Consider the following 27,994-nt stretch of genomic DNA (forward strand, 5'->3'; position numbering starts at 1 on the left):
ACAATAAAAACAAAAGAAATAGTGATCGAGTGATGGACATCATCGACTGACTCATTTGCATGTCACTGAGTTGTGCATATCACGGTTTTGTGAAAAATAAGCGAAACTTTAAAATGTCATAACTTTCTTATTTTACATCCGATTTTGATGACATTTTCAGCAATATGCTGGTTTGATTTTTCTCTATTTATTCAAATCAATTTTTTTTCCTGGGGTGGACTTGACCTTTAAGGAGGATTTAGGCCCAAATTCATTTTGGATAAAAGCTTTCAATAACACCCCGATACATCGATTGTTGTTTAATTTGGAGTTGTGCTTTTGTAGACACCGTATGAATAAAAGGAAATTTTCAGTCGAGTCTGCTAGTTTCAATTTTGTGATGAATGAATGGATGCCGCAGCTCAGTGCCAGTGATCGCAGATTATGACACATGAAGACTGAAGTTGAAGGGGCGTGAAAGTGTGAAAAGTATACTCAATCAACTATGAATTGACGGCATATTTTGGTCTACAATATAATGGCGAGTGAGCATGCCGGGAGGCCACGAGTTAGGCAGAGTTCTTTTCGTAAGATGATCAATGAAATCTTGGATGAGAGAGGTCGTGACAAGCTGTGCCGATCGCTCCCGAGCCAAGGTAAACAACACGCTAAATCAATGTCACGGGGTCTGGTCGGGTTGTCAAATGGGTACGGGCGGGGGCGGGGCTGCCGGCTGTCGAATCGCGGCCGCAAAAAACATGGTGATACATTTCAAGATTTTACGTTGTTGTTGTTGTTCATTGTGGGTCGTTTCCACAGTATTTTACGATATATACCCAGTTGTTGTGTGTCCGGACAGGTTGTGTGTCCGGACGATCAATTTTAGAAAGTCATTTGGAAAAATTTACAAGCGAAGTTTCATCAATTTTTTGTGCAAAATGTAAGGAAATATTATAGAGAACAAAATGGAAGATGATTACAACTATTGAATTCATATTTTTAGTGTAATCTAAAGACAAAAAAGAAGGCTTCAAAAATAATAAAGTGTCCGGACACCCGACCCCCCATCCTACTGAGAATTGAGATTATGGAAGTTAAAAACGGCCTTTTCCTGAAATAAGTCACCTCTCTTCTCGTGTTTGTCAGTGTGTGTGCACTCGTTGTGTACAAAGTCAATGGGAGATGAAAGAAGTCACCGCCGCTGACGAAATGAACGGCAGTGAATGGAGTGGTGGCTTAAACCAGGATAATGCCGTTAAAACTTAACATTGCAATCAACATGATCAAGGATAGGCTAATTAATATATTTTCGGCGCTGATGCAGTTTCGCACCGACCGACTTCAAGCAAATTTCCCACAAATTGTTCGCAAATGTTAAGTCTCACACATGTTGAGAAATTGAGGTCAATAGACTCCGGCTAACTAAGCCCACCGCTTTCCTAAATACAATACGGCTGTATTTAGGCTCCAATCTTGACATTATCGTTCGAAGTCTCATTCAGACATCGCTTCGCTACCTTGATATAAAAATTATTGCGAAGCCAAGGCAGCGAAGCACGATGTAAGACTGAAATTGAAGCTGAAATACAGCTGTTCCAATATTTGGAAAAGCATTGGGCAAATTGACCTCGAAATGTGTCTGTGAGACTTGCCATGACATTTACGAACAATTTCTGGTGAAGAACTTTGCTCGAAGTCAGCCGGGTGTGAAACTGCATAAGCGCCTATAATTCAACAATCATTGATGAAAATGACATTTTGTGAAAAGAAATTTTAGAACAAAAAATATTGCTGGAAAGCATATTTGTTCAACTAGCTCTCATTTCTTTATTTCTGTAGACTATCAATTGTGTTAACACACTTGAGTACAACAAATGAGGCTTCAAATATCACATGTGTGTTCATGAGGATGATTAGGTCAAAGGTTATCTTGGGATCAAAAGATCATATTGCATATTTTATTGCTTGCAAAATCAGGCGAGACTTGTTTGCGAACCACCTGCCCCTTGTTTAGGATTAGTGAGCAAATATTTGCTGATGGTTCTGCTGGCACCGTCTTGACTTAGAACTGTCATGGAAAGCATTTTGGGCAATGGCTGGATCGCTCGGTTAAAGATAAATGAAAGTAGTTGCAGTAAACACTGATTTCACGAGCAAGTCAGTAAAACCAGGCTTAATTGTCATTATATCGAGGATCTAGATCTGGTACAGTTACCTAAACTGAACTTTGTGAAATCTTGAAATATACGCTGAAAAATGTTCACACTGAAGATCACCAACACAGATAAGCGCATGTGGGACAGTGTATTATTATTGCTTTGAATGTCGGCCCGACGCTTGACCCGAATCCTGTGCTTATTTGCTAATTTCTCAGCAATTACACAATTTCTTCCAGAATCCTTTGGCACATGTTTTTTATTTATACAAACAGACACTTTCGTGGTCATTTCATTGGATTCTGTACGAACTCATTTTGAAATCGTCACCACAACTGGCATATATCTTTAAGACCATGAAAATGTATGGAACATGTCTCGCTGAATAATTAGCCCATTGATTGCACAAAATTTTACTTTCCGTGACAAAAGCCAAAATGGTGGCATAACCATGTTCACTTAAATTGAGCCTGAGGCTGAAATTAGCATACACGTAGGATGAATGTCAAGGTGGCCAAAATTACCAAGATGGTTAAATTATTTTTTGGATGTTATATGCTAAGGGTCAATATTTTACACCCATTGCCCATTTATCATGTTTTATTGTAATCGCTTGTTTGACCCAGATGGTTTTGGTCGGATTCCGATGGAGGTGAACTGTTTCTGGGCGAGGCTCTTCTCTCAGCATTTTGTGGCAGAGGTTCCAGAAGAATTAAGAGATGACTTGCTTTTCTTCATCCATCGGAAACAACCCACTTCAAGGCAAGACAGACAGGTAAGTTCTGACTTCCTATCTCTAGATGTTGAAGGGATTGTTAAACTTCATTCAAGATCTAGTAGTATACAGATCAAAAGTTAGTGAACTCCACCACAAAATGCACTCCTTCATGCTGAGTGTTGAATGTAGACAACAACACTACAATGTTCAACGAGCCCAGAGAAACAAGCTTTATTAAATGTAATATTTAATCACCTGACTTTACAATTAAATAAATAAAAACATGGCAGAACTTGAACAATTTAAATATGTTCACTTTCTGGTGGGGTACTTTTGAGCCCACGGTATAATACTGAAATCATAATTGCAAACCTTTAGGTCAGACAGGAATCACCCAAGATTTTGAAGCTAATCAGTCACTAAATTGAGCTGCAAGAATGTGGATCTCAGTCATATGGATGCTTAAGTTAACACTAGGCAATGGAGGGGGAAAAATATAACCTTTTTTGTCTCGCCTGCATAGCAGAGAGACTATAGGTGCCGCTTTTACGACGGCGGCGGTGTCAGCAACATGGAAATCTTAACCAAGGTTAAGTTTTTGAAATGTCACCATAACTTAGGAAGTATATGGACCTAGTTCATGAAACTTGGACATAAGGGTAATCAAGTATTACTGAATACCCTGCCTGAGTTCCAGGTCACATGACCAAGGTCAAATGTCATTTAGGGTCAAGAACTTTTGCCAACGAAATTTTACCTCAAATGGTAAAAGGTTGACAATGTAATTATACTCAAGTATCATCTAACATTTCAATCTTTTAAAAGTGTAGTGACATTTCAATATATTTGAGTGAAAAGTTGAAATTTGTTTTTTTAATGAATATTTTTATGAATGAATGGTGACCATGTCTTTTGCTAAATGATATATCTCTTTGTAGCTGACTTTAATAGCAGCTAAGAACATGTTCCAGACATGTGTATAGTCAAGCTTTATGACACTACATTGAAAAATAATCCCTTTCATTTTATTTTCCAGCAAGCTAGATTGGAGGTGTTTCGTCAGGATTCTAAGAACCTTCCCAGTTTAGGAGAACCAAACATTGACTGGGAAGAGACTGTTTATCTTAATCTTATTCTTCAACAGGTAGAGTATTATGTACTGCCCTTTTTTATTTTTATAAAATAGTATTCTATAGTTTAGTATGAGGAGTCATGTGAAAATGTTGTTTTTCTCATTCCTAGAAAAGTTCCACGTTTTTGTATGCTGCTACCTATTAATGGATAATCACATGTTTCAACACTTTTATTCACTCATTATATCCTTACTAGGCCTGAGTCATGTTTGTTTTGATAAACGTTGAACCGCTTTTTATAAAAGGGCAATTGGTTTAAAAAAAAAAACTTCCCCAAAAGACTTTGAAAAGTAATATTTCACATGTTTGCATACTGTGAAATACCCATTAACTGTCCATATTTTTTTGAAAGTTATTTTTATTTTGTTGGACAGTAACAAGAAAATAAGAAGTATTTCCTTCTCTCTTGACTCTGAACCATACTTCTTTTAAGTAAACACAATTTTATTTTGTCTTGTTATGTGCAGTACAATTACATCTTGACATGTGCGGTATGCATCAAGTCAGAAGGAACCTTGACGATACTAAGGAAGCATACAGAACAGGTCTTTGCAAGCCCATCTAGGCGGCGAATGGACAGCAAGGGAGAAGAATCGGAAGTCTCCTATCCAAATATATTCTTCATCATCGATAACTTTGATGAGGTATGTGCATACACCCGGGTATGGCCTAGGGTATAGGTTTTATCTTTGTCCGAGTGTGATGCCTTTTTGCGAAACATCAGCAATACGTCTGATGCGGAGAACTATGCACTGGGGCTGCTAATCAGCCACCGTCTATACACTCCGGTCTTGTTGTTTTGTTTGTATCAACAATGTCCGCTGGCAGTTTTCCGTTATGAAAAATATACATCAATTTCAGGTCGATATAGAAAAAACAAGTAAGGCAAGACTGGAGTGTATATAGGCAGTGGCTGCAAAGAACAGTCACTGTGCGTCGTCTTCTGTATCAGATGCGGATCCAGGGAGGGGCACAGCCAGCCCGTACCCCCCCTTTTGAGAGGCACAATAAAAATTTGTAGTGTGTAAAAATGCGTTTGAAACAGAAGTGTGCCCCCCCCCCCTCTTTAAAGTGAAGACTTGTGTGTGGATGAAATACCCCTATTTGATGCATTGTTGATGTTTCACATGACAGCATCAGACTGGTAAAGGCAAAGGCATAAGCTGCAGCCACCGTCTAGATAATAGGCTAACCATAGTACAGTAATGTAGTAAGAATAAGTTATTTGGCAACATATAGATTATACTTTCAAAATTAAACTTTGAAATTCAATATCTTATTTTAACCATCTCATGACCATTTTCTCACTAGTGTGAAATGACAGCAAACTTGCGGTAATCAACCATGGCTTCGTAACACAAAGATTAGCGATCAATCGCTAAATGAACTGACCAATCAATATCAATGTTACACGCGCATTAGTTTTAAAATACTGACCAGGGACCAATCAGTGCGGTTCTTCCATATTAGCGATTCATCGCAAACCTTTGTGTTACGGAGCCCATGTTGGTTTATTGATTTGAATGAAATGATCAGTGTCCACAGGGCTTGTAGTCTATTAGTCACAAACGTGCATGTACTGGACTCGTAGACTAAATTGTCCCATGCATCTATAAGGTCTCCGTCCTTGAACAGTTTCAGATGAAAATTAAGTGACCTCATTCAATGGGTACTTTAAAACCTTCATACACAAGAGTGATTTTTGCTTATATTCCACATACTAAATATCTTTGGTAAGGATTTGTCAACAGTCAATCGTGCAATCACGTTTTATAGTCTCGTTGTGGTCTAGTGGTTATGACTCTTTTTCAATCTGAGGGATGTGGGTTCGATTCCCAGCCATGGCGTGTTTTCCTTCAGCAAGAAATTTACCCACATTGTGCTGCACTAAACCCAGGTGAGTTGAATGGGTCCCCGGTAGGAAGAAATTGCTTGAATGCTTCAGCGCCTATAATGGCAGCACAGCTAAATCCAGGATAATAATAGCAGTGCTTTGTATCCTCAGCAAAAAGCACTTTATAAGTCCAGCTATTATTATGATATCTCTTTACAAGAGAATTTATTCATGAATATGGTGAATACTTCCCAACTTTATTGATTTGATTTAAAATATAAATGAATAATTGGTCTTTTCTGTCTCCTGAAAGATCTTTGGTGATTTCACCGTCCAAGAAGGCCAGATGTTCTGTGTGGAACTGGTAGCAAGCGAGAAACAAGGTCCATTCCGCAGCGTAGTCTTCCTTGGATCAGTACGTCATGAAGCTTTAAAGAAGGTCTATGATAATAGAGTAAGTATCAGGTGATCAGTGTGCATGTATCAGGTGACCAGAAAATATATATCACATGATCACATGTGTTTTTCGGTGATGGGTACATCACGAAGCTCTTGGCTCAAGGTGATCAGATGATCAGTGTCTGTGTATCAGGTGACTAAAGATTATGTATCACATGATCAAGTCTGCAAAGAGACATATGTTATGACTCTCTTCATAAAATCCCATAATACACTAGTGTCTAAATTATCAGTGTACATAGATCTGAAGAACTACTGAAGGTTCCTAACAGCACTGCACACAGTCTACCTAATGTGGAAAATTGAAGTATACTGTGTATTGATCGTACTATATAGGTACATGTTCATGTGGTGGTGATTTTTTTTTTTTTTACCTGATTGCTAAGAAAGCATGAATGCTTGTAAGCAAGCAACCAGAGGACCGACGGCTTAAGGTCCCCTCCGAAGGACCTGGTACTGAGGATTAATGCCTTACCAAAGGGCACTAGCGCACCAAGTGGGAATCGAACCCGGGTCACTGGAATACGAGTCCCCCGCTCTACCGACTGAGCTATCGCGCCTCCTTATATATGTCTTTGAACAAAAGTTTTTATGCCTATTTTAAGAGCAACCATGGGAAAATTATTTTCAATTTACCACTTTTCCACAGATGCATATGGAAATACATGGTGTGAAAATAAACTTTTTTTTTTTTCTTTTTAATAAGTTTGAAAGATGAATGTTGAATATTTGAAACCAGACTCTTTGTATTTGTCTTGTGTTTGTTTACATTGTTTTTTTCATACTTTAATCTCAGGCTAGTGTATCTTCAAAGGTTGCGAGCAAAGTGTCGCTGGGGTTTTTCCAAGGAGGTCGAGGGCGAGTTGAGTTCATACGGATGAGAGGGCCCGAGGGGAAGGGGTTTGCGGAAGTTGCCGTCAGTCGGGCTAGTTGGTCTTCATCGGTGGAAAGTAGCACCGAAGATGTGCATTCAGCGTCCGAGAGTTTTGATTCGACAAATGATGGGGTAGGTAGATTTATAATATTCAAGATTCATTTTCTAGGAAGTGTTTCATGAACGGCATAACCTTGTAACTTCTTTCGGTGTAAATCACTGACAATTGTTTTTGTGAAATGCTCCCCTGGTCAGTGTAGTCATTTTCTTGGCCTTGTAACACAGAGATTAATGATCGATTGCAGGTGGGTGTTTCATAAAGCTGTTTGTAAAGTTACGTACAACTTTACGCACGACTGGAACATGATCTTAGGTGCTAAGTGAGCTACATACAAAGATGCCAACCGTTACATTTTTGCCGTATTTGTTACGTTTTTTCACCCAAAATACGGAGTTACTTTTTTTCTTTGTAAAATACGTTTTCTTAAGATTTCGATCGTGTACAATATGCATTGTGTTTAGCTAGCTGGGTGTTTAAGGTGAGTGTGCATTACGATAGGTAGTGCGGTAAAGAATTATGCATAAAAAATCCCCAATGTGGTGGTGCTTTGTGCAGGGCATAAATTAAGGTATACCATAAAATTAATCGACGGCCAGGCCGTCGATGCCTCTATAACTGGCCGTGATGCCTTTACAAAAAGTGATCAATTCACGGCCAAAAAGGCTGTGCCCTTTTTTTCTACCTGGCCGACGTGCCCTTTTCAAAACTGGTCATGCCCTTTCTCAGTGTAAGATTAAAGTTTACAAATTTCTCCCATATTTCACAAGCAAAAATACAGAAGAGAGAGAGAAAAAAACAAAGTTAAAAACTAGCTCAGATCAATTCAAACTGCAAGCCATTTTCCGTGATTTTGTGGGATCTACACACAGACACACACACACACGCAAAGTTAGCATACAGTGTACATGTACTAGCTGCCGCACGTGGCTTGGCCTGCCTGCCTGTGTGGTGTGTGGCAGGCTTGCGTGATCGGAGGAGATTTGCAAACTCTGAATCAAAGTGAACAATCTCACATGATTAATAGTTTTTCCAACAAAATAATCACAAAGTCGGCAGGACATTTTTATAATTACATATAATTATATGGATCCTCAGATTAATGATTTGGTGATGTAGTCGTAGGAGTGAAATTGAGTCTTATCGTGTTCGCACCGATAACAAGAAGACAAGACAATGGGAAGAGAGATGGTGCGATGCCGCGATGTTCATTTTATTAAGGTTTGACAATGTTTCACTTTGAAATTTTATTCGTTTCTCAAACATTTTAGTTTTCTAACAATTTTTAAATATATTATAAAAAAGACAAATATCAGTAAGATTTTTGTTAGATGATTACATTTGTTTTGTTTGCTTGAAGCTTGAATTTTTTTTCCTCTTTAATTCTTTCTTCATTTCTTTCTTTATTGCTTTCTTTCGTTCATTTTCTTTCTTTTCTATCTTTTTTTCTTCATCCTTTCTTCTATCCTTCCTGCTTGCTTTTTTGTTCTATATTATTTCAAATCTCTCCTAGCTTTCTTTCATGATCCTTTCTCTCTCTCTGTTCATTTTTTGTTCTTCCCTTCCTTCCTTTTCTTATTTTCCTTTTATTTCCTTTCTCCTTTCTTTCCTTATTTTTTTTTTGTTCCCTTCCCTTCCTCTCCTCTTCTCTTTTCATTCTTTCTGTCATTCCCTCTTTCTTCTTTTCTTTCATTCTTTTCTTGCTTTCACTCTCTCTTTCGCTTCATTCATTCTTTCCTTCCTTTTCTTTTCCTTTCCCTTATTCTTTCTTATCTTCCTTCCTGATTTTGTCTCTTTCTCTTTCTTTTTCCATTCCTTCTTTCTCCATCCTATCTTTTCTAAATTTCCTTTTCCATTCCATCTATATTTATTTCTTATTATTTCCTAGATTTCCTTCCTTTTTTCTGTGTTCATTTATTTTCTTCATTCTTTCCTTCTTTACATGTCCCTCATTGTTTTTCTTTCTTTCTCTTACTTTCCTTTTTTTCTTTCTTTTTTTTTCTTTCATTCTTTCATTTCTTAAAATTGTCTTTGCATCCTTTTCCCTTCCTCTCCCTTTTTTTTTCTTTCTCTCCTATTATTTTCTTTCTTTTTTATTCTTTCCTTCCTCTCTTTCATCCTTTATTTCATTCTTTTTCCTTTTTGCTATTCCCTTCCTTCCTTTCTCCCTCCCTTCCTGTTTTCTTCTTTCTTTTTCTCAAGGAATGAAAAAAAATTTCATTCCTTCATTCATCCTCCATGTTTTTTCTTTTCCTTTTTTTCGTTCAAACATTCATTCATCGTCCCTTCCTTTCTATTTCTTTCCTTTTTTCTGTTTTATTTATTTCAAAGAATGAAGGAAACCTTTCTTCTTTCCTTTATTATTTCTTTCATCCTTCTTTTATTCTAACTTTCTTTCTTTTTTCCTTCATTTTCTTTAATTCATTTTTTCTTTGTTTCTTTTATAATTATTTTCAGTGATTCCCTTTTTGTCTCACCTGCATAGCAGAGTGAGACTATAGGCGCCGCTTTTCCGACGGCGGCGGCGGCGGCGGCGTCAACACCAAATCTTAACCTGAGGTTAAGTTTTTGAAATGACAGCATAACTTAGAAAGTATATGGACCTAGTTCATGAAACTTGGCCATAAGGTTAATCAAGTATTACTGAACATCCTGCCTGAGTTTCATGTCACATGACCAAGGTCAAAGGTCATTTAGGGTCAATGAACTTAGACCATGTTGGGGGAATCAACATCAAAATCTTAACCTAAGGTTAAGTTTTTGAAATGTCATCATAAATTAGAAAATATATGGACCTAGTTCATGAAACTTATACATAAGGTTAATCAAGTATCACTGAACATCCTGCATGAGTTTCACGACACATGACCAAGGTCAAAGGTCATTTAGGGTCAATGAACTTTGGCCGAATTGGGGGTATCTGTTGAATTACCATCATAACTTTGAAAGTTTATGGATCTGATTCATGAAACTTGGACATAATAGTAATCAAGTATTACTGAACATCCTGTGCAAGTTTCAGGTCACATGATCAAGGTCAAAGGTCATTTAGGGTCAATGAACTTTGGCCAAATTGGGGTATTTGTTGAATTACAGCCATAAATTTGAAAGTGTGTTGGTCTAGTTCATAAAACTTGGACATAAGAGTAATCAAGTATCACTGAACATCCTGTGCGAGTTTCAGGTCACATGAACAAGGTCAAAGGTCATGTAAGGTCAAAGAACTTTGGCCACGTTGGGGGTATTTGTTGAATTGCCATCATATCTCTATAAGTCTATTGGTCTAATTCATAAAACGTGGAAATACGAGTAACCAAGTATCACTGAACATCTTGTGCGAGTTATAGTAGTTTTCAAAATCAGCACTGCTGCTATATTGAATCGCGTGATGCAGGTGAGATGGCCAGAGGCATTCCACTTGTTTTATTTTGTGCCACGGTTTGGTCGTTTTGCTTCGTTATATTTTACAAAATACTTTTTTAAAATCAAAATACTGTTTTTTTCCTCTCAGAATACTGTTTTTGCTTTTTGGAGGTTGGCATCTCTGTACATAGGGATAGTGTGGCACAAGAAAGGTCCACAGTTGTGCGTAAAGTCTTGCGTAACTTTACGAACAGCTTTATGGAACACCCACCAGGACTGATTGATTGCACTAAGTAGTCATAAAAATATAATAATTAATTTGACAGACTCAGGCTAATTTTACACTTAATGTATTTGCTGTTGCTATTAATCATAACCACTTTTGCAAATCCTTATCGCTGTCAATAGCAGATTTAGGATTTTATAACGGGGGGGGGGGGGGGAATATTTTTCCATTGTATTAGGATTTTATTTAGACAGAGAATAGGGTTTCCTTGGCAAGAAATTTACTCGAATTTGTTGGCCCCCAAAATGAGAAAAGGCTCCAATAAGATGAATATCATGACCGCTATGAAATTGCAGGGAGTCATTTGCTTCTCTTCTTTGCCTGTCACACTAGGAAATCATCCAAGAGATCGGTACTGGTCATGGGAACGAAACTGGATGTGGAGATAGGATAATGGTTCGTAAGAAATGACATGAACTACACCCAGGTGTGGTAAATGGGTACCCGGTAGGGAGGAATTCCTTGAATGCTTGAGCGTCCGATCAGGGTAGCAGTACCAAAGCCGGGGTAATAGTATGCAGCACTGAGAAACGTGCTATATCAATGTTGCATACTATTATTAGTATTAAATGTTACAGTACTGGTTTTAGAGACTACTCTCAGGAAAAGTCAATTCTAAAACAGGCCCAAAATAATGTCAATAAATAACTTGCAGTTATTTTTGTTATGTGCATACAGCCCTCTACTTCATCATCAAGCATACCTCGGGACGTGGTAATAGGTTCACCGATCCATAAAGGATTACGCAAATCACAGTCGGACAGCGAAACCTTGTCAACGTTGACCAACGGGAAGGATGAGGAAGCAGCCTGCCAGTCAGAAGGTACATTACATGTACCTTGTTTCGTAATGCTCTCATCAGGTCACATGTTATGATAATAGTGGTTGTGTTTTGGTTCTATGACGTTTGCTCCATTGAAAATCACTCCGCTCTAAATTCCATACACTAATCGAATGGTAAATTACCAATTCGTCTACTGCCAACTGGTCCACTCACCACAAGGTCTACCTTCATTTAGTCTAATGCCATTCCGTCCATCAACATTTCGTCTAACAACCGTTTGGTCCAATCATCACTTCGTCTAATCACCCTATCGTCTAGACCAAATGGTATATGGACTAAATGGCTATTGGACCAAGTGGTTATGAGACGGAATGGCATTAGACTAAATGAAAGTAGACCATGTGGTGAGTAGACGAACTGATGATAGACCAAATGATAGTAGACAAGTTAGCATTGGACGAATTGGCATTAGATGAATTGGAAATAAACCTACTCGAATGACCATCTTTAACTCTGGGTTTAACACTATACCCTACCCTAAACCTAACATAAGACCCTATTGCAACCCTAACCCTACATCTTAGACGAAATTAAGCCTGGAGCAATTGTGGCAGGAGTAAATGTCTTGTCACCTTATTTTCAACCTAATCGCTATTAAAGAAAACATGAATGGTTGTAAGCAAGAATCCAGAGGACAGAAGGATTACAGTTCTTTCCGATGGACCAGGGTCCCGTAACACAAAGGTTAGCGATTGATCACACACTCGATTTTCAGGACTGATTGAGTCAATGCAATCAGTCGTAGAAAAATGTTCTATGATCATTGCTATCCTTTGTGTTACGGGCCTCTGGAAGTTGTTATAAGATTCTGGGATACTATTGTTTGGTTGGCTGAGTTGAAATCTCCCGTAGAAAAGAAGTTTATATCCACTTGGTCTACAGGTATTTGGTCTACTTCTCAGTCTAATTCCAAATAAGCTAAACCCATTTGGACTACTATCAATTAGGTCTATTTTCTGTTTGATATACACTTAACTTGGTCTGATACCGACGAGGTCTTATTCTCATTAAGTCTAATGTCCATGGTGCCATAAGAACTTGGTCTGAAATACAACTATAATAAGTTACTGAAATTCAGACTTTCGATCGGCTAATAGTAGAATTGCATCCCATAACAGACAGCTTATTTAGCTTATTAGCAATTTGAACCTCTGACCTTATGGATCAAAGTCTAAAGACTTATCCTCTGAGCATCTACTATGACTGAGGTCATTTGAAGAGCATTGCTTTGTAGTGGATTGTTTTAGTATGAACAACAAGCTTACAATGATAGTCTATCCCACAACTACAGGTATACATTTCCAATAACATTTTTTCTGTTTTCTGATCAAGATGAGGGACCACCAAGCAGTTGGAGTAGACGTTGGATGAGGCGGACGTCGGATGCTCTGTTACGACTTACCATGCGGAGCACTCAGGTACCCGCCCTCAACGTCCACCTAACATACGTTACTCTACCATGGCACAGGATAATAGCAGGTAAGTCCAAGTGATGTCCACCTAACGTATCTTAATCTACCATGGCATAGGATAATAGCAGGTAAATTCAAGTAATGTCCACCTAACGTATCTTAATCTACCATGGGATAGGATAATAGCTGGTAAGTCCAAGTGATGTCCACCTAACGTATCTTAATCTACCATGGGATAGGATAATAGCAGGTAAATTCAAGTAATGTCCACCTAACGTATCTTAATCTACCATGGCATAGGATAATAGCAGGTAAGTCCAAGTGATGTCCACCTAACGTATCTTAATCTTCCATGGCATAGGATAATAGCAGGTAAGTCCAAGTGATGTGCACCTAACGTATCTTAATCTACCATGGGATAGGATAATAGCAGGTAAATTCAAGTAATGTCCACCTAACGTATCTTAATCTACCATGGGATAGGATAATAGCAGGTAAGTCCAAGTGATGTCCACCTAACGTATCTTAATCTACCATGGGATAGGATAATAGCAGGTAAATTCAAGTAATGTCCACCTAACGTATCTTAATCTACCATGGCATAGGATAATAGCAGGTAAGTCCAAGTGATGTCCACCTAACGTATCTTAATCTTCCATGGCATAGGATAATAGCAGGTAAGTCCAAGTGATGTGCACCTAACGTATCTTAATCTACCATGGGATAGGATAATAGCAGGTAAATTCAAGTAATGTCCACCTAACGTATCTTAATCTACCATGGCACAGGATAATAGCAGGTAAGTCCAAGTGATGTCCACCTAACGTATCTTAATCTACCATGGCATAGGATAATAGCAGGTAAATTCAAGTAATGTCCACCTAACGTATCTTAATCTACCATGGGATAGGATAATAGCAGGTAAGTTCAAGTAATGTCCACCTAACGTATCTTAATCTACCATGGGATAGGATAATAGCAGGTAAATTCAAGTAATGTCCACCTAACGTATCTTAATCTACCATGGCATAGGATAATAGCAGGTAAGTCCAAGTGATGTCCACCTAACGTATCTTAATCTTCCATGGCATAGGATAATAGCAGGTAAGTCCAAGTGATGTGCACCTAACGTATCTTAATCTACCATGGGATAGGATAATAGCAGGTAAATTCAAGTAATGTCCACCTAACGTATCTTAATCTACCATGGCATAGGATAATAGCAGGTAAGTCCAAGTGATGTCCACCTAACGTATCTTAATCTTCCATGGCATAGGATAATAGCAGGTAAGTCCAAGTGATGTGCACCTAACGTATCTTAATCTACCATGGGATAGGATAATAGCAGGTAAATTCAAGTAATGTCCACCTAACGTATCTTAATCTACCATGGGATAGGATAATAGCAGGTAAATTCAAGTAATGTCCACCTAACGTATCTTAATCTACCATGGGATAGGATAATAGCAGGTAAATTCAAGTAATGTCCACCTAACGTATCTTAATCTACCATGGGATAGGATAATAGCTGGTAAGTCCAAGTGATGTCCACCTAACGTATCTTAATCTACCATGGGATAGGATAATAGCAGGTAAATTCAAGTAATGTCCACCTAACGTATCTTAATCTACCATGGGATAGGATAATAGCTGGTAAGTCCAAGTGATGTCCACCTAACGTATCTTAATCTACCATGGGATAGGATAATAGCAGGTAAATTCAAGTAATGTCCACCTAACGTATCTTAATCTACCATGGGATAGGATAATAGCTGGTAAGTCCAAGTGATGTCCACCTAACGTATCTTAATCTACCATGGCATAGGATAATAGCAGGTAAATTCAAGTAATGTCCACCTAACGTATCTTAATCTACCATGGGATAGGATAATAGCTGGTAAGTCCAAGTGATGTCCACCTAACGTATCTTAATCTACCATGGGATAGGATAATAGCAGGTAAATTCAAGTAATGTCCACCTAACGTATCTTAATCTACCATGGGATAGGATAATAGCTGGTAAGTCCAAGTGATGTCCACCTAACGTATCTTAATCTACCATGGGATAGGATAATAGCTGGTAAGTCCAAGTGATGTCCACCTAACGTATCTTAATCTATCATGGCATGGGATAATAGCAGGTAAGTCCAAGTGATGTCCACTTAACGTATCTTAATCTACCATGGCATAGCATAATAGCAGGTAAGTCCAAGTGATGTCCACTTAACGTATCTTAATCTACCATGGGATAGGATAATAGCTGGTAAATTCAAGTAATGTCCACCTAACGTATCTTAATCTACCATGGGATAGGATAATAGCAGGTAAATTCAAGTAATGTCCACCTAACGTATCTTAATCTACCATGGGATAGGATAATAGCTGGTAAGTCCAAGTGATGTCCACCTAACGTATCTTAATCTACCATGGGATAGGATAATAGCAGGTAAGTCCAAGTGATGTCCACCTAACGTATCTTAATCTACCATGGCATAGGATCATAGCAGGTAAGTCCAAGTGATGTCCACCTAACGTATCTTAATCTACCATGGCATAGGATCATAGCAGGTAAGTCCAAGTGATGTCCACCTAACGTATCTTAATCTACCATGGCATAGGATCATAGCAGGTAAGTCCAATTAATGTCCACCTAACGTATCTTAATCTTCCATGGCATAGGATAATAGCTGGTAAGTCCAAGTAATGTCCACCTAACGTATCTTAATCTATCATGGCATAGGATAATAGCAGGTAAGTCCAAGTGATGTCCACCTAACGTATCTTAATCTACCATGGCATAGGATCATAGCAGGTAAGTCCAAGTGATGTCCACCTAACGTATCATAATCTACCATGGCATAGCATAATAGCAGGTAAGTCCAAGTGATGTCCACCTAACGTATCTTAATCTACCATGGCATAGGATCATAGCAGGTAAGTCCAATTAATGTCCACCTAACGTATCTTAATCTTCCATGGCATAGGATAATAGCTGGTAAGTCCAAGTAATGTCCACCTAACGTATCTTAATCTATCATGGCATAGGATAATAGCAGGTAAGTCCAAGTGATGTCCACCTAACGTATCTTAATCTACCATGGCATAGGATCATAGCAGGTAAGTCCAAGTGATGTCCACCTAACGTATCATAATCTACCATGGCATAGCATAATAGCAGGTAAGTCCAAGTGATGTCCACCTAACGTATCTTAATCTACCATGGCATAGGATCATAGCAGGTAAGTCCAATTAATGTCCACCTAACGTATCTTAATCTTCCATGGCATAGGATAATAGCTGGTAAGTCCAAGTAATGTCCACCTAACGTATCTTAATCTATCATGGCATAGGATAATAGCAGGTAAGTCCAAGTGATGTCCACCTAACGTATCTTAATCTACCATGGCATAGGATCATAGCAGGTAAGTCCAAGTGATGTCCACCTAACGTATCATAATCTACCATGGGATAGGATAATAGCAGGTAAATTCAAGTAATGTCCACCTAACGTATCTTAATCTACCATGGGATAGGATAATAGCTGGTAAGTCCAAGTGATGTCCACCTAACGTATCTTAATCTACCATGGGATAGGATAATAGCAGGTAAATTCAAGTAATGTCCACCTAACGTATCTTAATCTACCATGGGATAGGATAATAGCTGGTAAGTCCAAGTGATGTCCACCTAACGTATCTTAATCTACCATGGCATAGGATCATAGCAGGTAAGTCCAAGTGATGTCCACCTAACGTATCTTAATCTACCATGGCATAGGATCATAGCAGGTAAGTCCAATTAATGTCCACCTAACGTATCTTAATCTTCCATGGCATAGGATAATAGCTGGTAAGTCCAAGTAATGTCCACCTAACGTATCTTAATCTATCATGGCATAGGATAATAGCAGGTAAGTCCAAGTGATGTCCACCTAACGTATCTTAATCTACCATGGCATAGGATCATAGCAGGTAAGTCCAAGTGATGTCCACCTAACGTATCTTAATCTACCATGGCATAGGATCATAGCAGGTAAGTCCAAGTGATGTCCACCTAACGTATCTTAATCTACCATGGCATAGGATCATAGCAGGTAAGTCCAATTAATGTCCACCTAACGTATCTTAATCTTCCATGGCATAGGATAATAGCTGGTAAGTCCAAGTAATGTCCACCTAACGTATCTTAATCTACCATGGGATAGGATAATAGCTGGTAAATTCAAGTAATGTCCACCTAACGTATCTTAATCTACCATGGCATAGGATCATAGCAGGTAAGTCCAAGTGATGTCCACCTAACGTATCTTAATCTACCATGGCATAGGATCATAGCAGGTAAGTTCAAGTGATGTCCACTTAACGTATCTTAATCTACCATGGGATAGGATAATAGCAGGTAAGTCCAAGTGATGTCCACCTAACGTATCTTAATCTACCATGGCATAGGATAATAGCAGGTAAGTCCAAGTGATGTCCACCTAACGTATCTTAATCTACCATGGCATAGGATCATAGCAGGTAAGTCCAAGTGATGTCCACCTAACGTATCATAATCTACCATGGCATAGCATAATAGCAGGTAAGTCCAAGTGATGTCCACCTAACGTATCTTAATCTACCATGGGATAGGATAATAGCAGGTAAATTCAAGTAATGTCCACCTAACGTATCTTAATCTACCATGGCATAGGATAATAGCAGGTAAGTCCAAGTAATGTCCACCTAACGTATCTTAATCTACCATGGCATAGGATAATAGCAGGTAAGTCCAAGTGATGTCCACCTAACGTATCTTAATCTACCATGGCATAGGATAATAGCAGGTAAGTCCAAGTGATGTCCACCTAACGTATCTTAATCTACCATGGCATAGGATAATAGCAGGTAAGTCCAAGTGATGTCCACCTAACGTATCTTAATCTACCATGGCATAGGATAATAGCAGGTAAGTCCAAGTGATGTCCACCTAACGTATCTTAATCTACCATGGCATAGGATAATAGCAGGTAAGTCCAAGTGATGTCCACCTAACGTATCTTAATCTACCATGGCATAGGATAATAGCAGGTAAGTCCAAGTGATGTCCACCTAACGTATCTTAATCTACCATGGGATAGGATAATAGCAGGTAAATTCAAGTAATGTCCACCTAACGTATCTTAATCTACCATGGCATAGGATAATAGCAGGTAAGTCCAAGTGATGTCCACCTAACGTATCATAATCTACCATGGCATAGGATAATAGCAGGTAAGTCCAAGTGATGTCCACCTAGCGTATCTTAATCTACCATGGCATAGGATAATAGCAGGTAAGTCCAAGTGATGTCCACCTAACGTATCTTAATCTACCATGGGATAGGATAATAGCAGGTAAGTCCAAGTGATGTCCACCTAACGTATCTTAATCTACCATGGCATAGGATAATAGCAGGTAAGTCCAAGTGATGTCCACCTAACGTATCTTAATCTACCATGGGATAGGATAATAGCAGGTAAGTCCAAGTGATGTCCACCTAACGTATCTTAATCTACCATGGCATAGGATAATAGCAGGTAAGTCCAAGTGATGTCCACCTAACGTATCTTAATCTACCATGGCATAGGATAATAGCAGGTAAGTCCAAGTGATGTCCACCTAACGTATCTTAATCTACCATGGCATAGGATCATAGCAGGTAAGTCCAAGTGATGTCCACCTAACGTATCATAATCTACCATGGCATAGCATAATAGCAGGTAAGTCCAAGTGATGTCCACCTAACGTATCTTAATCTACCATGGCATAGGATCATAGCAGGTAAGTCCAAGTGATGTCCACCTAACGTATCTTAATCTACCATGGCATAGGATAATAGCAGGTAAGTCCAAGTGATGTCCACCTAACGTATCTTAATCTACCATGGCATAGGATAATAGCAGGTAAGTCCAAGTAATGTCCACCTAACGTATCTTAATCTACCATGGCATAGGATAATAGCAGGTAAGTCCAAGTGATGTCCACCTAACGTATCTTAATCTACCATGGCATAGGATAATAGCAGGTAAGTCCAAGTGATGTCCACCTAACGTATCTTAATCTACCATGGCATAGGATCATAGCAGGTAAGTCCAAGTAATGTCCACCTAACGTATCTTAATCTACCATGGCATAGGATCATAGCAGGTAAGTCCAAGTGATGTCCACCTAACGTATCATAATCTACCATGGCATAGGATAATAGCAGGTAAGTCCAAGTGATGTCCACCTAACGTATCTTAATCTACCATGGCATAGGATAATAGCAGGTAAGTCCAAGTGATGTCCACCTAACGTATCATAATCTACCATGGCATAGCATAATAGCAGGTAAGTCCAAGTGATGTCCACTTAACGTATCTTAATCTATCATGGCATGGGATAATAGCAGGTAAGTCCAAGTGATGTCCACCTAACGTATCATAATCTACCATGGCATAGCATAATAGCAGGTAAGTCCAAGTGATGTCCACCTAACGTATCTTAATCTATCATGGCATGGGATAATAGCAGGTAAGTCCAAGTGATGTCCACCTAACGTATCATAATCTATCATGGCATGGGATAATAGCAGGTAAGTCCAAGTGATGTCCACCTAACGTATCTTAATCTACCATGGCATAGGATAATAGCAGGTAAGTCCAAGTGATGTCCACCTAACGTATCTTAATCTACCATGGCATAGGATAATAGCAGGTAAGTCCAAGTGATGTCCACCTAACGTATCTTAATCTACCATGGCATAGGATCATAGCAGGTAAGTCCAAGTGATGTCCACCTAACGTATCATAATCTATCATGGCATGGGATAATAGCAGGTAAGTCCAAGTGATGTCCACCTAACGTATCTTAATCTACCATGGCATAGGATAATAGCAGGTAAGTCCAAGTGATGTCCACCTAACGTATCTTAATCTACCATGGCATAGGATAATAGCAGGTAAGTCCAAGTGATGTCCACCTAACGTATCTTAATCTACCATGGCATAGGATCATAGCAGGTAAGTCCAAGTGATGTCCACCTAACGTATCTTAAACTACCATGGCATAGGATAATAGCAGGTAAGTCCAAGTGATGTCCACCTAACGTATCTTAATCTACCATGGCATAGGATCATAGCAGGTAAGTCCAAGTGATGTCCACCTAACGTATCTTAATCTACCATGGCATAGGATAATAGCAGGTAAGTCCAAGTGATGTCCACCTAACGTATCTTAATCTACCATGGCATAGGATCATAGCAGGTAAGTCCAAGTGATGTCCACCTAACGTATCTTAATCTACCATGGCATAGGATCATAGCAGGTAAGTCCAATTAATGTCCACCTAACGTATCTTAATCTACCATGGCATAGGATCATAGCAGGTAAGTCCAAGTGATGTCCACCTAACGTATCATAATCTACCATGGCATAGCATAATAGCAGGTAAGTCCAAGTGATGTCCACCTAGCGTATCTTAATCTACCATGGGATAGGATAATAGCAGGTAAGTCCAAGTGATGTCCACCTAACGTATCTTAATCTACCATGGCATAGGATAATAGCTGGTAAGTCCAAGTAATGTCCACCTAACGTATCTTAATCTACCATGGCATAGGATAATAGCAGGTAAGTCCAAGTGATGTCCACCTAACGTATCTTAATCTACCATGGCATAGGATCATAGCAGGTAAGTCCAAGTAATGTCCACCTAACGTATCTTAATCTACCATGGCATAGCATAATAGCAGGTAAGTCCAAGTGATGTCCACCTAACGTATCTTAATCTACCATGGCATAGGATAATAGCAGGTAAGTCCAAGTGATGTCCACCTAACGTATCTTAATCTACCATGGCATAGGATAATAGCAGGTAAATTCAAGTAATGTCCACCTAACGTATCTTAATCTACCATGGCATAGCATAATAGCAGGTAAGTCCAAGTGATGTCCACCTAACGTATCTTAATCTACCATGGCATAGCATAATAGCAGGTAAGTCCAAGTGATGTCCACCTAACGTATCTTAATCTACCATGGCATAGGATAATAGCAGGTAAGTCCAAGTGATGTGCACCTAACGTATCTTAATCTACCATGGGATAGGATAATAGCAGGTAAATTCAAGTAATGTCCACCTAACGTATCATAATCTACCATGGCATAGCATAATAGCAGGTAAGTCCAAGTGATGTCCACCTAACGTATCTTAATCTACCATGGCATAGGATAATAGCAGGTAAGTCCAAGTGATGTCCACCTAACGTATCTTAATCTACCATGGCATAGGATCATAGCAGGTAAGTCCAAGTGATGTCCACCTAACGTATCATAATCTACCATGGCATAGCATAATAGCAGGTAAGTCCAAGTGATGTCCACCTAGCGTATCTTAATCTACCATAGCAAAGGATAATAGCTGGTAAGTCTAATTAATAATAGGTTAAAAAGAATATATACTGAAAAATTGATACCATTCCAAGTGGAGTAAATATATGTGATGCCATTCCTGAATAATGTTCAGTCATTTAGTTTAAGCTAATCATTTCAAACTCTAACATAGCAGCGCAATAAATATTACAAAATCACTGTTTTAAGAAGGCAAATAGCATTTTTTTGGGGGGAAGAGTTAATCCTTTGTCATTTATTTTGACTAATGTAATATTATTTTTAATTTTTCCAAATTTTTTCAATTTTTCTGTACAACCTGGTTTTTACATTTGAATTTCTAATTCTTCTTGTCCATCAATGTGTAAGTGATCATCGTATATTAGGTATTAAAATATAGATGAATAATTGAACTCAATGATGATGTAAATGAAATATCTTCATTCATTTGCCTATGAAGAAAACAAAAATGTGAATCAAGGTTTCCTTTTTTTTTCTTAACAGACTAAAAGTATTTTTAATAAAAAAAGCTCTCTGAATATCCATCAAAATTGCAATTCTGCTCTGCTTTATCCTACACAGATGTTCTGGAAGTGAAGAAGAAGCCAGTCCTAAGCTAGCACATGGTTGCCATGGAAACCCGCCGCCATCATCCGATCCAACTCAGGTTTTTAGATAGTGTAGGGACCCCTGTACGAACAAGTCAGTAGCTAAGAAAATCATTTGAATATTTAGTACTTTACAGAAAACAATGACAATAACTTTTGTAGCGCAATATCAATTTTTTAATTTTCATTCAGTATAACTAAAGGAAAATTTGTGCTGCATGTTTTATTCACATAAAAAATGTCAAAAAAGCTCAAAATTTGCTGTGGAGGGGAGAATCAGTGCTGAATAGGCTATGGCGTTATAGGTGAAGTCTACCCACAACAAATAGTTGATTTTAAAAAAGTGAAAAATCAAAGAAGTATAGTGCTGAAAATTTGGTCTAAAATGGATGTAAAATAAGAATTTATTATGATTTTTCTAGTTTCACACAATTTCACAAACAGTTATATGCACATCCTGGTCTGTATGCAAATGAGGAAGCGGAAGACGTCACCCACTCGCTATCTATTTTATATTTTATTATATTGAAACATGGAATATTTTCATTTCTTTGTTATAATGTGAAACAAAATTGGATTTATCCGTACACATGTTGAAGTGCCAATGTTGTAATCTATTACGATTTCAATGAAGATGTTTATTATTATCAAATCTGAACAAATGGAAATATTCTGCAGTTCATATAATGAAATTCAATATGAATAGTCGTTATGGTGATTGTATGACATCCACTCTCTCATTTATGTACCATCCATGTTGTAATCACAACTGTTTTGTGAAAACATAGCTGGATAATAATCAACCAATTCATTTTTGTAGATGATTGAAATGGCGTACAATGACATAATATTCCAGAATGGTCGTCTAAGTGGCGAATGTGGTCAGGGGCGACGTCAAAGTTGTAAATAAATTGGCCCGACCAGCTTAAAAGCATACCCAATGAGTCTATGAGACGACTAGAAAGGTACATGAATGGGCAATGCCAGATGTTTTATGTGGTGGAAAGCATACACGAGATGCCCCAAAATTCGGATCACTGCCATTTTCAGTTGCATCCAATGCATGCATTTGTGTGTAGCTGTGAATGCGGAATTTCTGTGAGTGCAAACATATAATAAATGTGCATAAGGGGTCAGCTCTGATTAGACAACAGCAGGGGACTTCAGTCCCCCACCTTTTTCACTTTAAGTCTTCAAATTGTAAAAATCTCCATGTAATTGTGATTTTTTGCATGCCCCCCCCCCACCTCACTTTCATATATCTGTGGACCATGAAAGACCCAAATTAGAATTGATTGTGTCTTGGCACCGGTTGTTGACATTCGTACACTGCTTGCTAGCATGGCCATATTCAGGGGCAGCAAAATTTATCATTATCTATCTTAAAACAAATTTTAACTAAAATCAGGCTCAAATGTGCACCATCCAGACCGGTTAATTAATAATATAGGATTTGCATAGCGCACGTATCCACCTTGCTAGGTGCTCAAGGCGCTCCTATATTACTAAGCTAGTCTACCAATTATGGTGTGCACAGCTTACAATTTTGAATTTTAAGAAATATCAATAAAGAAAATCAAAATAAAGCCATGTTGCTTTGTTCTCCAGCTTGCACATGGTTTTTTAATATTTCATTTGTTCTTACATACATGTAGGCTGTCTTTTTCAGGCATGTCACAGTTCGGGGGGGGGGGTACTCAAATTATGAAATGATACCTATGTGCTGCACCAAAAAAACGAGAATCAGGAGCTTTGGACCTAAACGTTGGTCTTAGAATTGGGGTTTCCGGAACTGCTCTTGCATCAATGATTGCTATATGTAATACTCTGGAACGGCATAAATTCTATGTTTTGGAATGTTAGATGAATTTGAGTGAAATTGGTCATGACGTTTCTGCGCGATGAACCAATCAGCTGCCTCCGTTTCGCTCTGCAGAGCTTTCACTGTTGTCGCGAATGCAGTCAATGGCTATTTGCCACTGTGCTGCGCTGAGCATGAGCGGGCACTGTCCTAAAAAACAAAAATTTGAGGGTCTTCGGAACTGGGAAAAAATAGGAATTTCTGTGGCTTTCTAAATTGGTGATGCTCTGGAACGGAAATTTAGGCTGAAAATGGGGGTCTTGACCGTGGCACATACGTATTATACATCTCTACTAAGTGACCCCCCGGGTCACAGTTGGTTGGCTTTAATAACAAAGTTGTAGGCTAGTATTGAAGAACAGACTACTTTGATCATGTAAATGATTGTTTTGGGGTTGTTGCAAGAAAACTGTTTTAATCGATTGCAAATTTCAGATGCAGATCTACAAGTGATGGATCAATTTAAACAAAAGGAAATCAATTTATACTTGTACTTGTTGATACAGGAAGCAGACCATCAATCAATTGTAAATTTGCAATGAAATGCATGACTTTCAATTGATTTGTGGTCCTAAAATTGACTTGCGATCAATTGCATGTTTCTTGCAACGTCCCATTAGTCTATAAAAGCAGAATTATTTTTGTATTTCACTCGGTCACACTGAACACGTTTTTTCCGTAGATGTTGTAGATCTGTGTAAGGTATGTCTGCACTCTCGTAATGTTGCCAATTTGACGATGTTGCTGCTAATCAATTGAACTGCCAAGCATAAATAGCATCAAATTTTAGTTCAAGTGAATGTGTGTGGTTGTTCAAAAATGTGGCCAATAATGTGCTAATAGGTTGTAAGTGCTACTTGTAAAGTTTATTGTCAGATGTAATGATTGTTTAAAAAAAATCCTGTTTGCTTGTATATGACAAAGTGCGTGAAAAATTCTGATAACAGTACTTATTTATTTATAACAAATAATTGTACTAAAGCATTTGGAATGTCTTAATAAATGATCACAAACAAAGCCTGCAAAATAGAATGCAGAAGTCACAGAATTTTTATAAGGGGGGGGGAATAGAATTTATATGTTTCCAAAGAACATTAATAAACAGAGGAATGTTATAAAAACAAGTCTTCATCAACAGAAGATTTAAATTAATCCTATTTAAACTGACAGTGTTTGATTTATATTTATCAAAAGACATCTGCATCTACATGTGTACTACAGTGAAAATATCATCAGGCAGACATTGAAGTAGTGCATACCTAAAGTTTTAAATTTTGTTTGTCATTAGTTTCACTGAAAAAAAAAAAATTGAGTTTTATAAGACCATGTAACACATTATTTTCCTTTTTTTTTAGAAAAGAGAAAGCTAGGAATTCAACTTGTGGAGCGCTGTGGCCCAGTGGATTAGTCTTCGGACTGTGAAACAGAGGGTCGTGGGTTCGAATCCCAGCCATGGCGTAATTTCCTTCGGCAAGAAATTTATCCACATTGTGCTGCACTCTACCCAGGTGAGATGAATGGGTACCCGGTATGATTTTTTTCTTGAACGCTTTAGCTCTTATTAATATGGCGGCTCAGCTACAGCCGGGGTAATAGTATGATACTACGTATCAAAGCGCAGTTGATTATATGCAGATAGTAACTGCGCTATATAAATGGACATATTATTATTAACCAAAGGACACATCCATGTTATGTTTATTTCCTTTTCTTATCATTTATATGTTTTAGTATTTTGTTGATATTTGTGCAATACAGAGTATATATTGGTATCATAAAAGCATATTATATTTGTAAAGAGGTTCATTTTTAGTTTTTATTTTTTAAAGAATTATTTACATGCATGAGGAATTATATTGTGTTGTAATCAGTTTACCATGTGTATTTATAACCAAATACATATATATAGATTCATGGTATATTATATCTATACTTTATGTTGCATACAGTAATAATGCATATTTCTGAGAATGAAACAAAAATATGAAAATATATGTACCAAGTATAAAATATAAATATATTTTATATAGCTCTAAAGTTGACCTTTTTGCCAATATTGGTCCCTTTACTAAAGAATGATGAATACAGTAATGGTTTTGAATACTAATTTAAAAAGTACCGGTAATTTGACTTCTAAAAAGGGATGGTAAGATTACGAAGATTTTACATTGACTTAAAATCTGGAATTTCAAAGCAATTTTAATTCAACTTGTTAATAAGTTTGAATCATGTATGTTGTGACTTGAGATATTATGTAACAATAAAATTCAACCATGCAATGGTAAAAACTGTAACTGTTTGAAATTATGTGATAAAAATAATTGTTCAACTATTATTGTACTAAAACTGTTATATCCAAGACATTGTTTTTCTTAATGAAAAGCTGTACTAGAATTATTATTTCAAGACAAAGGTATGTCCTCTACCTTGAATAAACTGTGAATTTCATCATATTGACTGGGCTTGAGGGATATATCAGATTTATTACCAGGGTATCCTTATCAGGTCAATATCATTACTATACATTCTAGGGCACAAGAAAAGATCAAAAAGACAAATGTGAAAATATTATTGCCCTCTAATTAAGTTCAGTTTATAACTTTTTAAGGATGTTTGGAAACTTGATAGGCATCATAATGTAGAAGCCAAGTAGCTGAGAGGGTTTTTTTTTTGGGGGGGGGGGGAGTGGGTATTGCTTATTATCTGGATGCAATTCTCAAAACTAACTTTCCTTTTCTAATTGAAATCTTGCCAAATGTTGTTTCTTATTAGTTTTCTATGGTGGATATCCAGTTCACAATGCATTATAAAAATATCTATTTTTTGTGGTGTATTATGGGTAATGGTTTCACTCAGTAATTTCTTATGCATTTTTGGTAAAGGGCTACCAAATATAATTTTTTTTTCAGTCAAAATGTACTGGTTGCAACTTTAAAACAATAGTAATTCAATTTTGTCCTTTGGTAAAAATTTACAATTATTGGTGGACTGTTCATAGAGGTGTTATGTTGACATTTTAAAGAATATTATGTGATCAAATTGCACAGGAAATTGTAAAATCTATCCTAAATCTAACCACTTCAACTGAACAGAGCAACATTTCACCTATGACGTCCTAGGACGGGCGTATAATAAAAAGTAACCCTGATATTTCATCCCGTGAGCAGAAAAATATTACTGGTATTTCAAGTTGTGTTGAATGTGACACTGCAAATCGCAAGTATTGGACAACTCTGTATTGACATCTATTCTTTTTTTTATTTTTTTATTATAGAGTACGGTATATTTTTTGATAATCCACTTTTTGTTATGAATTTACTTTTTGGTTGTTACTATGTCAGGAAAGGCTTGTCAAGGAAGATGGGATGGTGAGGAAATAATTTTTTTTTTTTTCAAATCTAAGTTTTAACCCTTTTTGTATAAACGTCATGTACTACATACCATCATATGGTGTAACTTTTATAAGTATGTAAAATTTTATTTCATTTTTTGTTATTCATTTGCATATACATGTAAGTGATATGCACACAGAGTAAAGGAGAGCAATTAAGTTGCAATACATTGGGCTAATTGTGCATACAAATGAATTTTGAATGAAATCTATGAATAATACATGTATCATAAATGTCTTTAAAATGCTGTTTGAAATAGAATAAAAGTTGCCAATTTGTCGATCACTATGAGCTAACATTTCTGATCAAATATTCTTAAACAATTTCATGAATCGCTATTTCTGTCGCTATAGAAAAATATCTGCAACTGTTTGCATAGTTACATGTATGTATGCTGTCATTGTAAATAGCAAACAAAGAAAATGCTTTCACAATGTTTTGGGGTTTTTTCCCCCCCACAAAATGATTGTTAGAATTATTCTGGTTTGTATTTATTACAAATAGAAATTCAATATTTTATGTACATGTGGTAGATCCCCATTTTGTTAGTGAAATATGTAAATATTGTTTTATGTTGTCATCTCTTGACAATGACATAAAATTGTAGTAAAACCTGATGAAAGGTGT

The 27,994-nt window shown here is 37.5% G+C and overlaps 1 protein-coding gene across 3 annotated transcripts; it reads left to right on the plus strand.

Annotated features, from left to right (window-relative positions):
• Positions 1-355: 355 nt before the first annotated feature.
• LOC129268682 (uncharacterized protein KIAA0930 homolog) lies at positions 356-27,983 on the plus strand. Of its 3 annotated transcripts, none has more exons than XR_010294683.1 (10): positions 356-635; positions 2,762-2,910; positions 3,890-3,997; positions 4,454-4,630; positions 6,134-6,274; positions 7,076-7,285; positions 11,539-11,683; positions 13,037-13,183; positions 22,089-23,547; positions 23,652-24,439. XR_010294683.1 is itself a non-coding variant. In XM_064104912.1 (9 exons), exons 1-9 carry the CDS (start codon positions 518-520, stop codon positions 22,124-22,126), a joined length of 1,233 nt encoding a protein of 410 aa, XP_063960982.1. In that variant the 5' UTR covers positions 356-517; the 3' UTR covers positions 22,127-25,271. The 3 variants fall into 3 exon arrangements, 1 of the variants encoding a protein (XP_063960982.1); XR_010294684.1 differs by lacking the exon at positions 23,652-24,439 and adding an exon at positions 25,331-27,983 and having other exon boundaries at positions 371-635; positions 22,089-22,208; XM_064104912.1 differs by having other exon boundaries at positions 22,089-25,271.
• The last annotated feature ends 11 nt before the right edge of the window (positions 27,984-27,994 follow it).

The sequence above is a fragment of the Lytechinus pictus genome, chromosome 9, assembly GCF_037042905.1.
Source record: "Lytechinus pictus isolate F3 Inbred chromosome 9, Lp3.0, whole genome shotgun sequence".
In the NCBI taxonomy this organism is placed as follows: domain Eukaryota; kingdom Metazoa; phylum Echinodermata; class Echinoidea; order Temnopleuroida; family Toxopneustidae; genus Lytechinus; species Lytechinus pictus.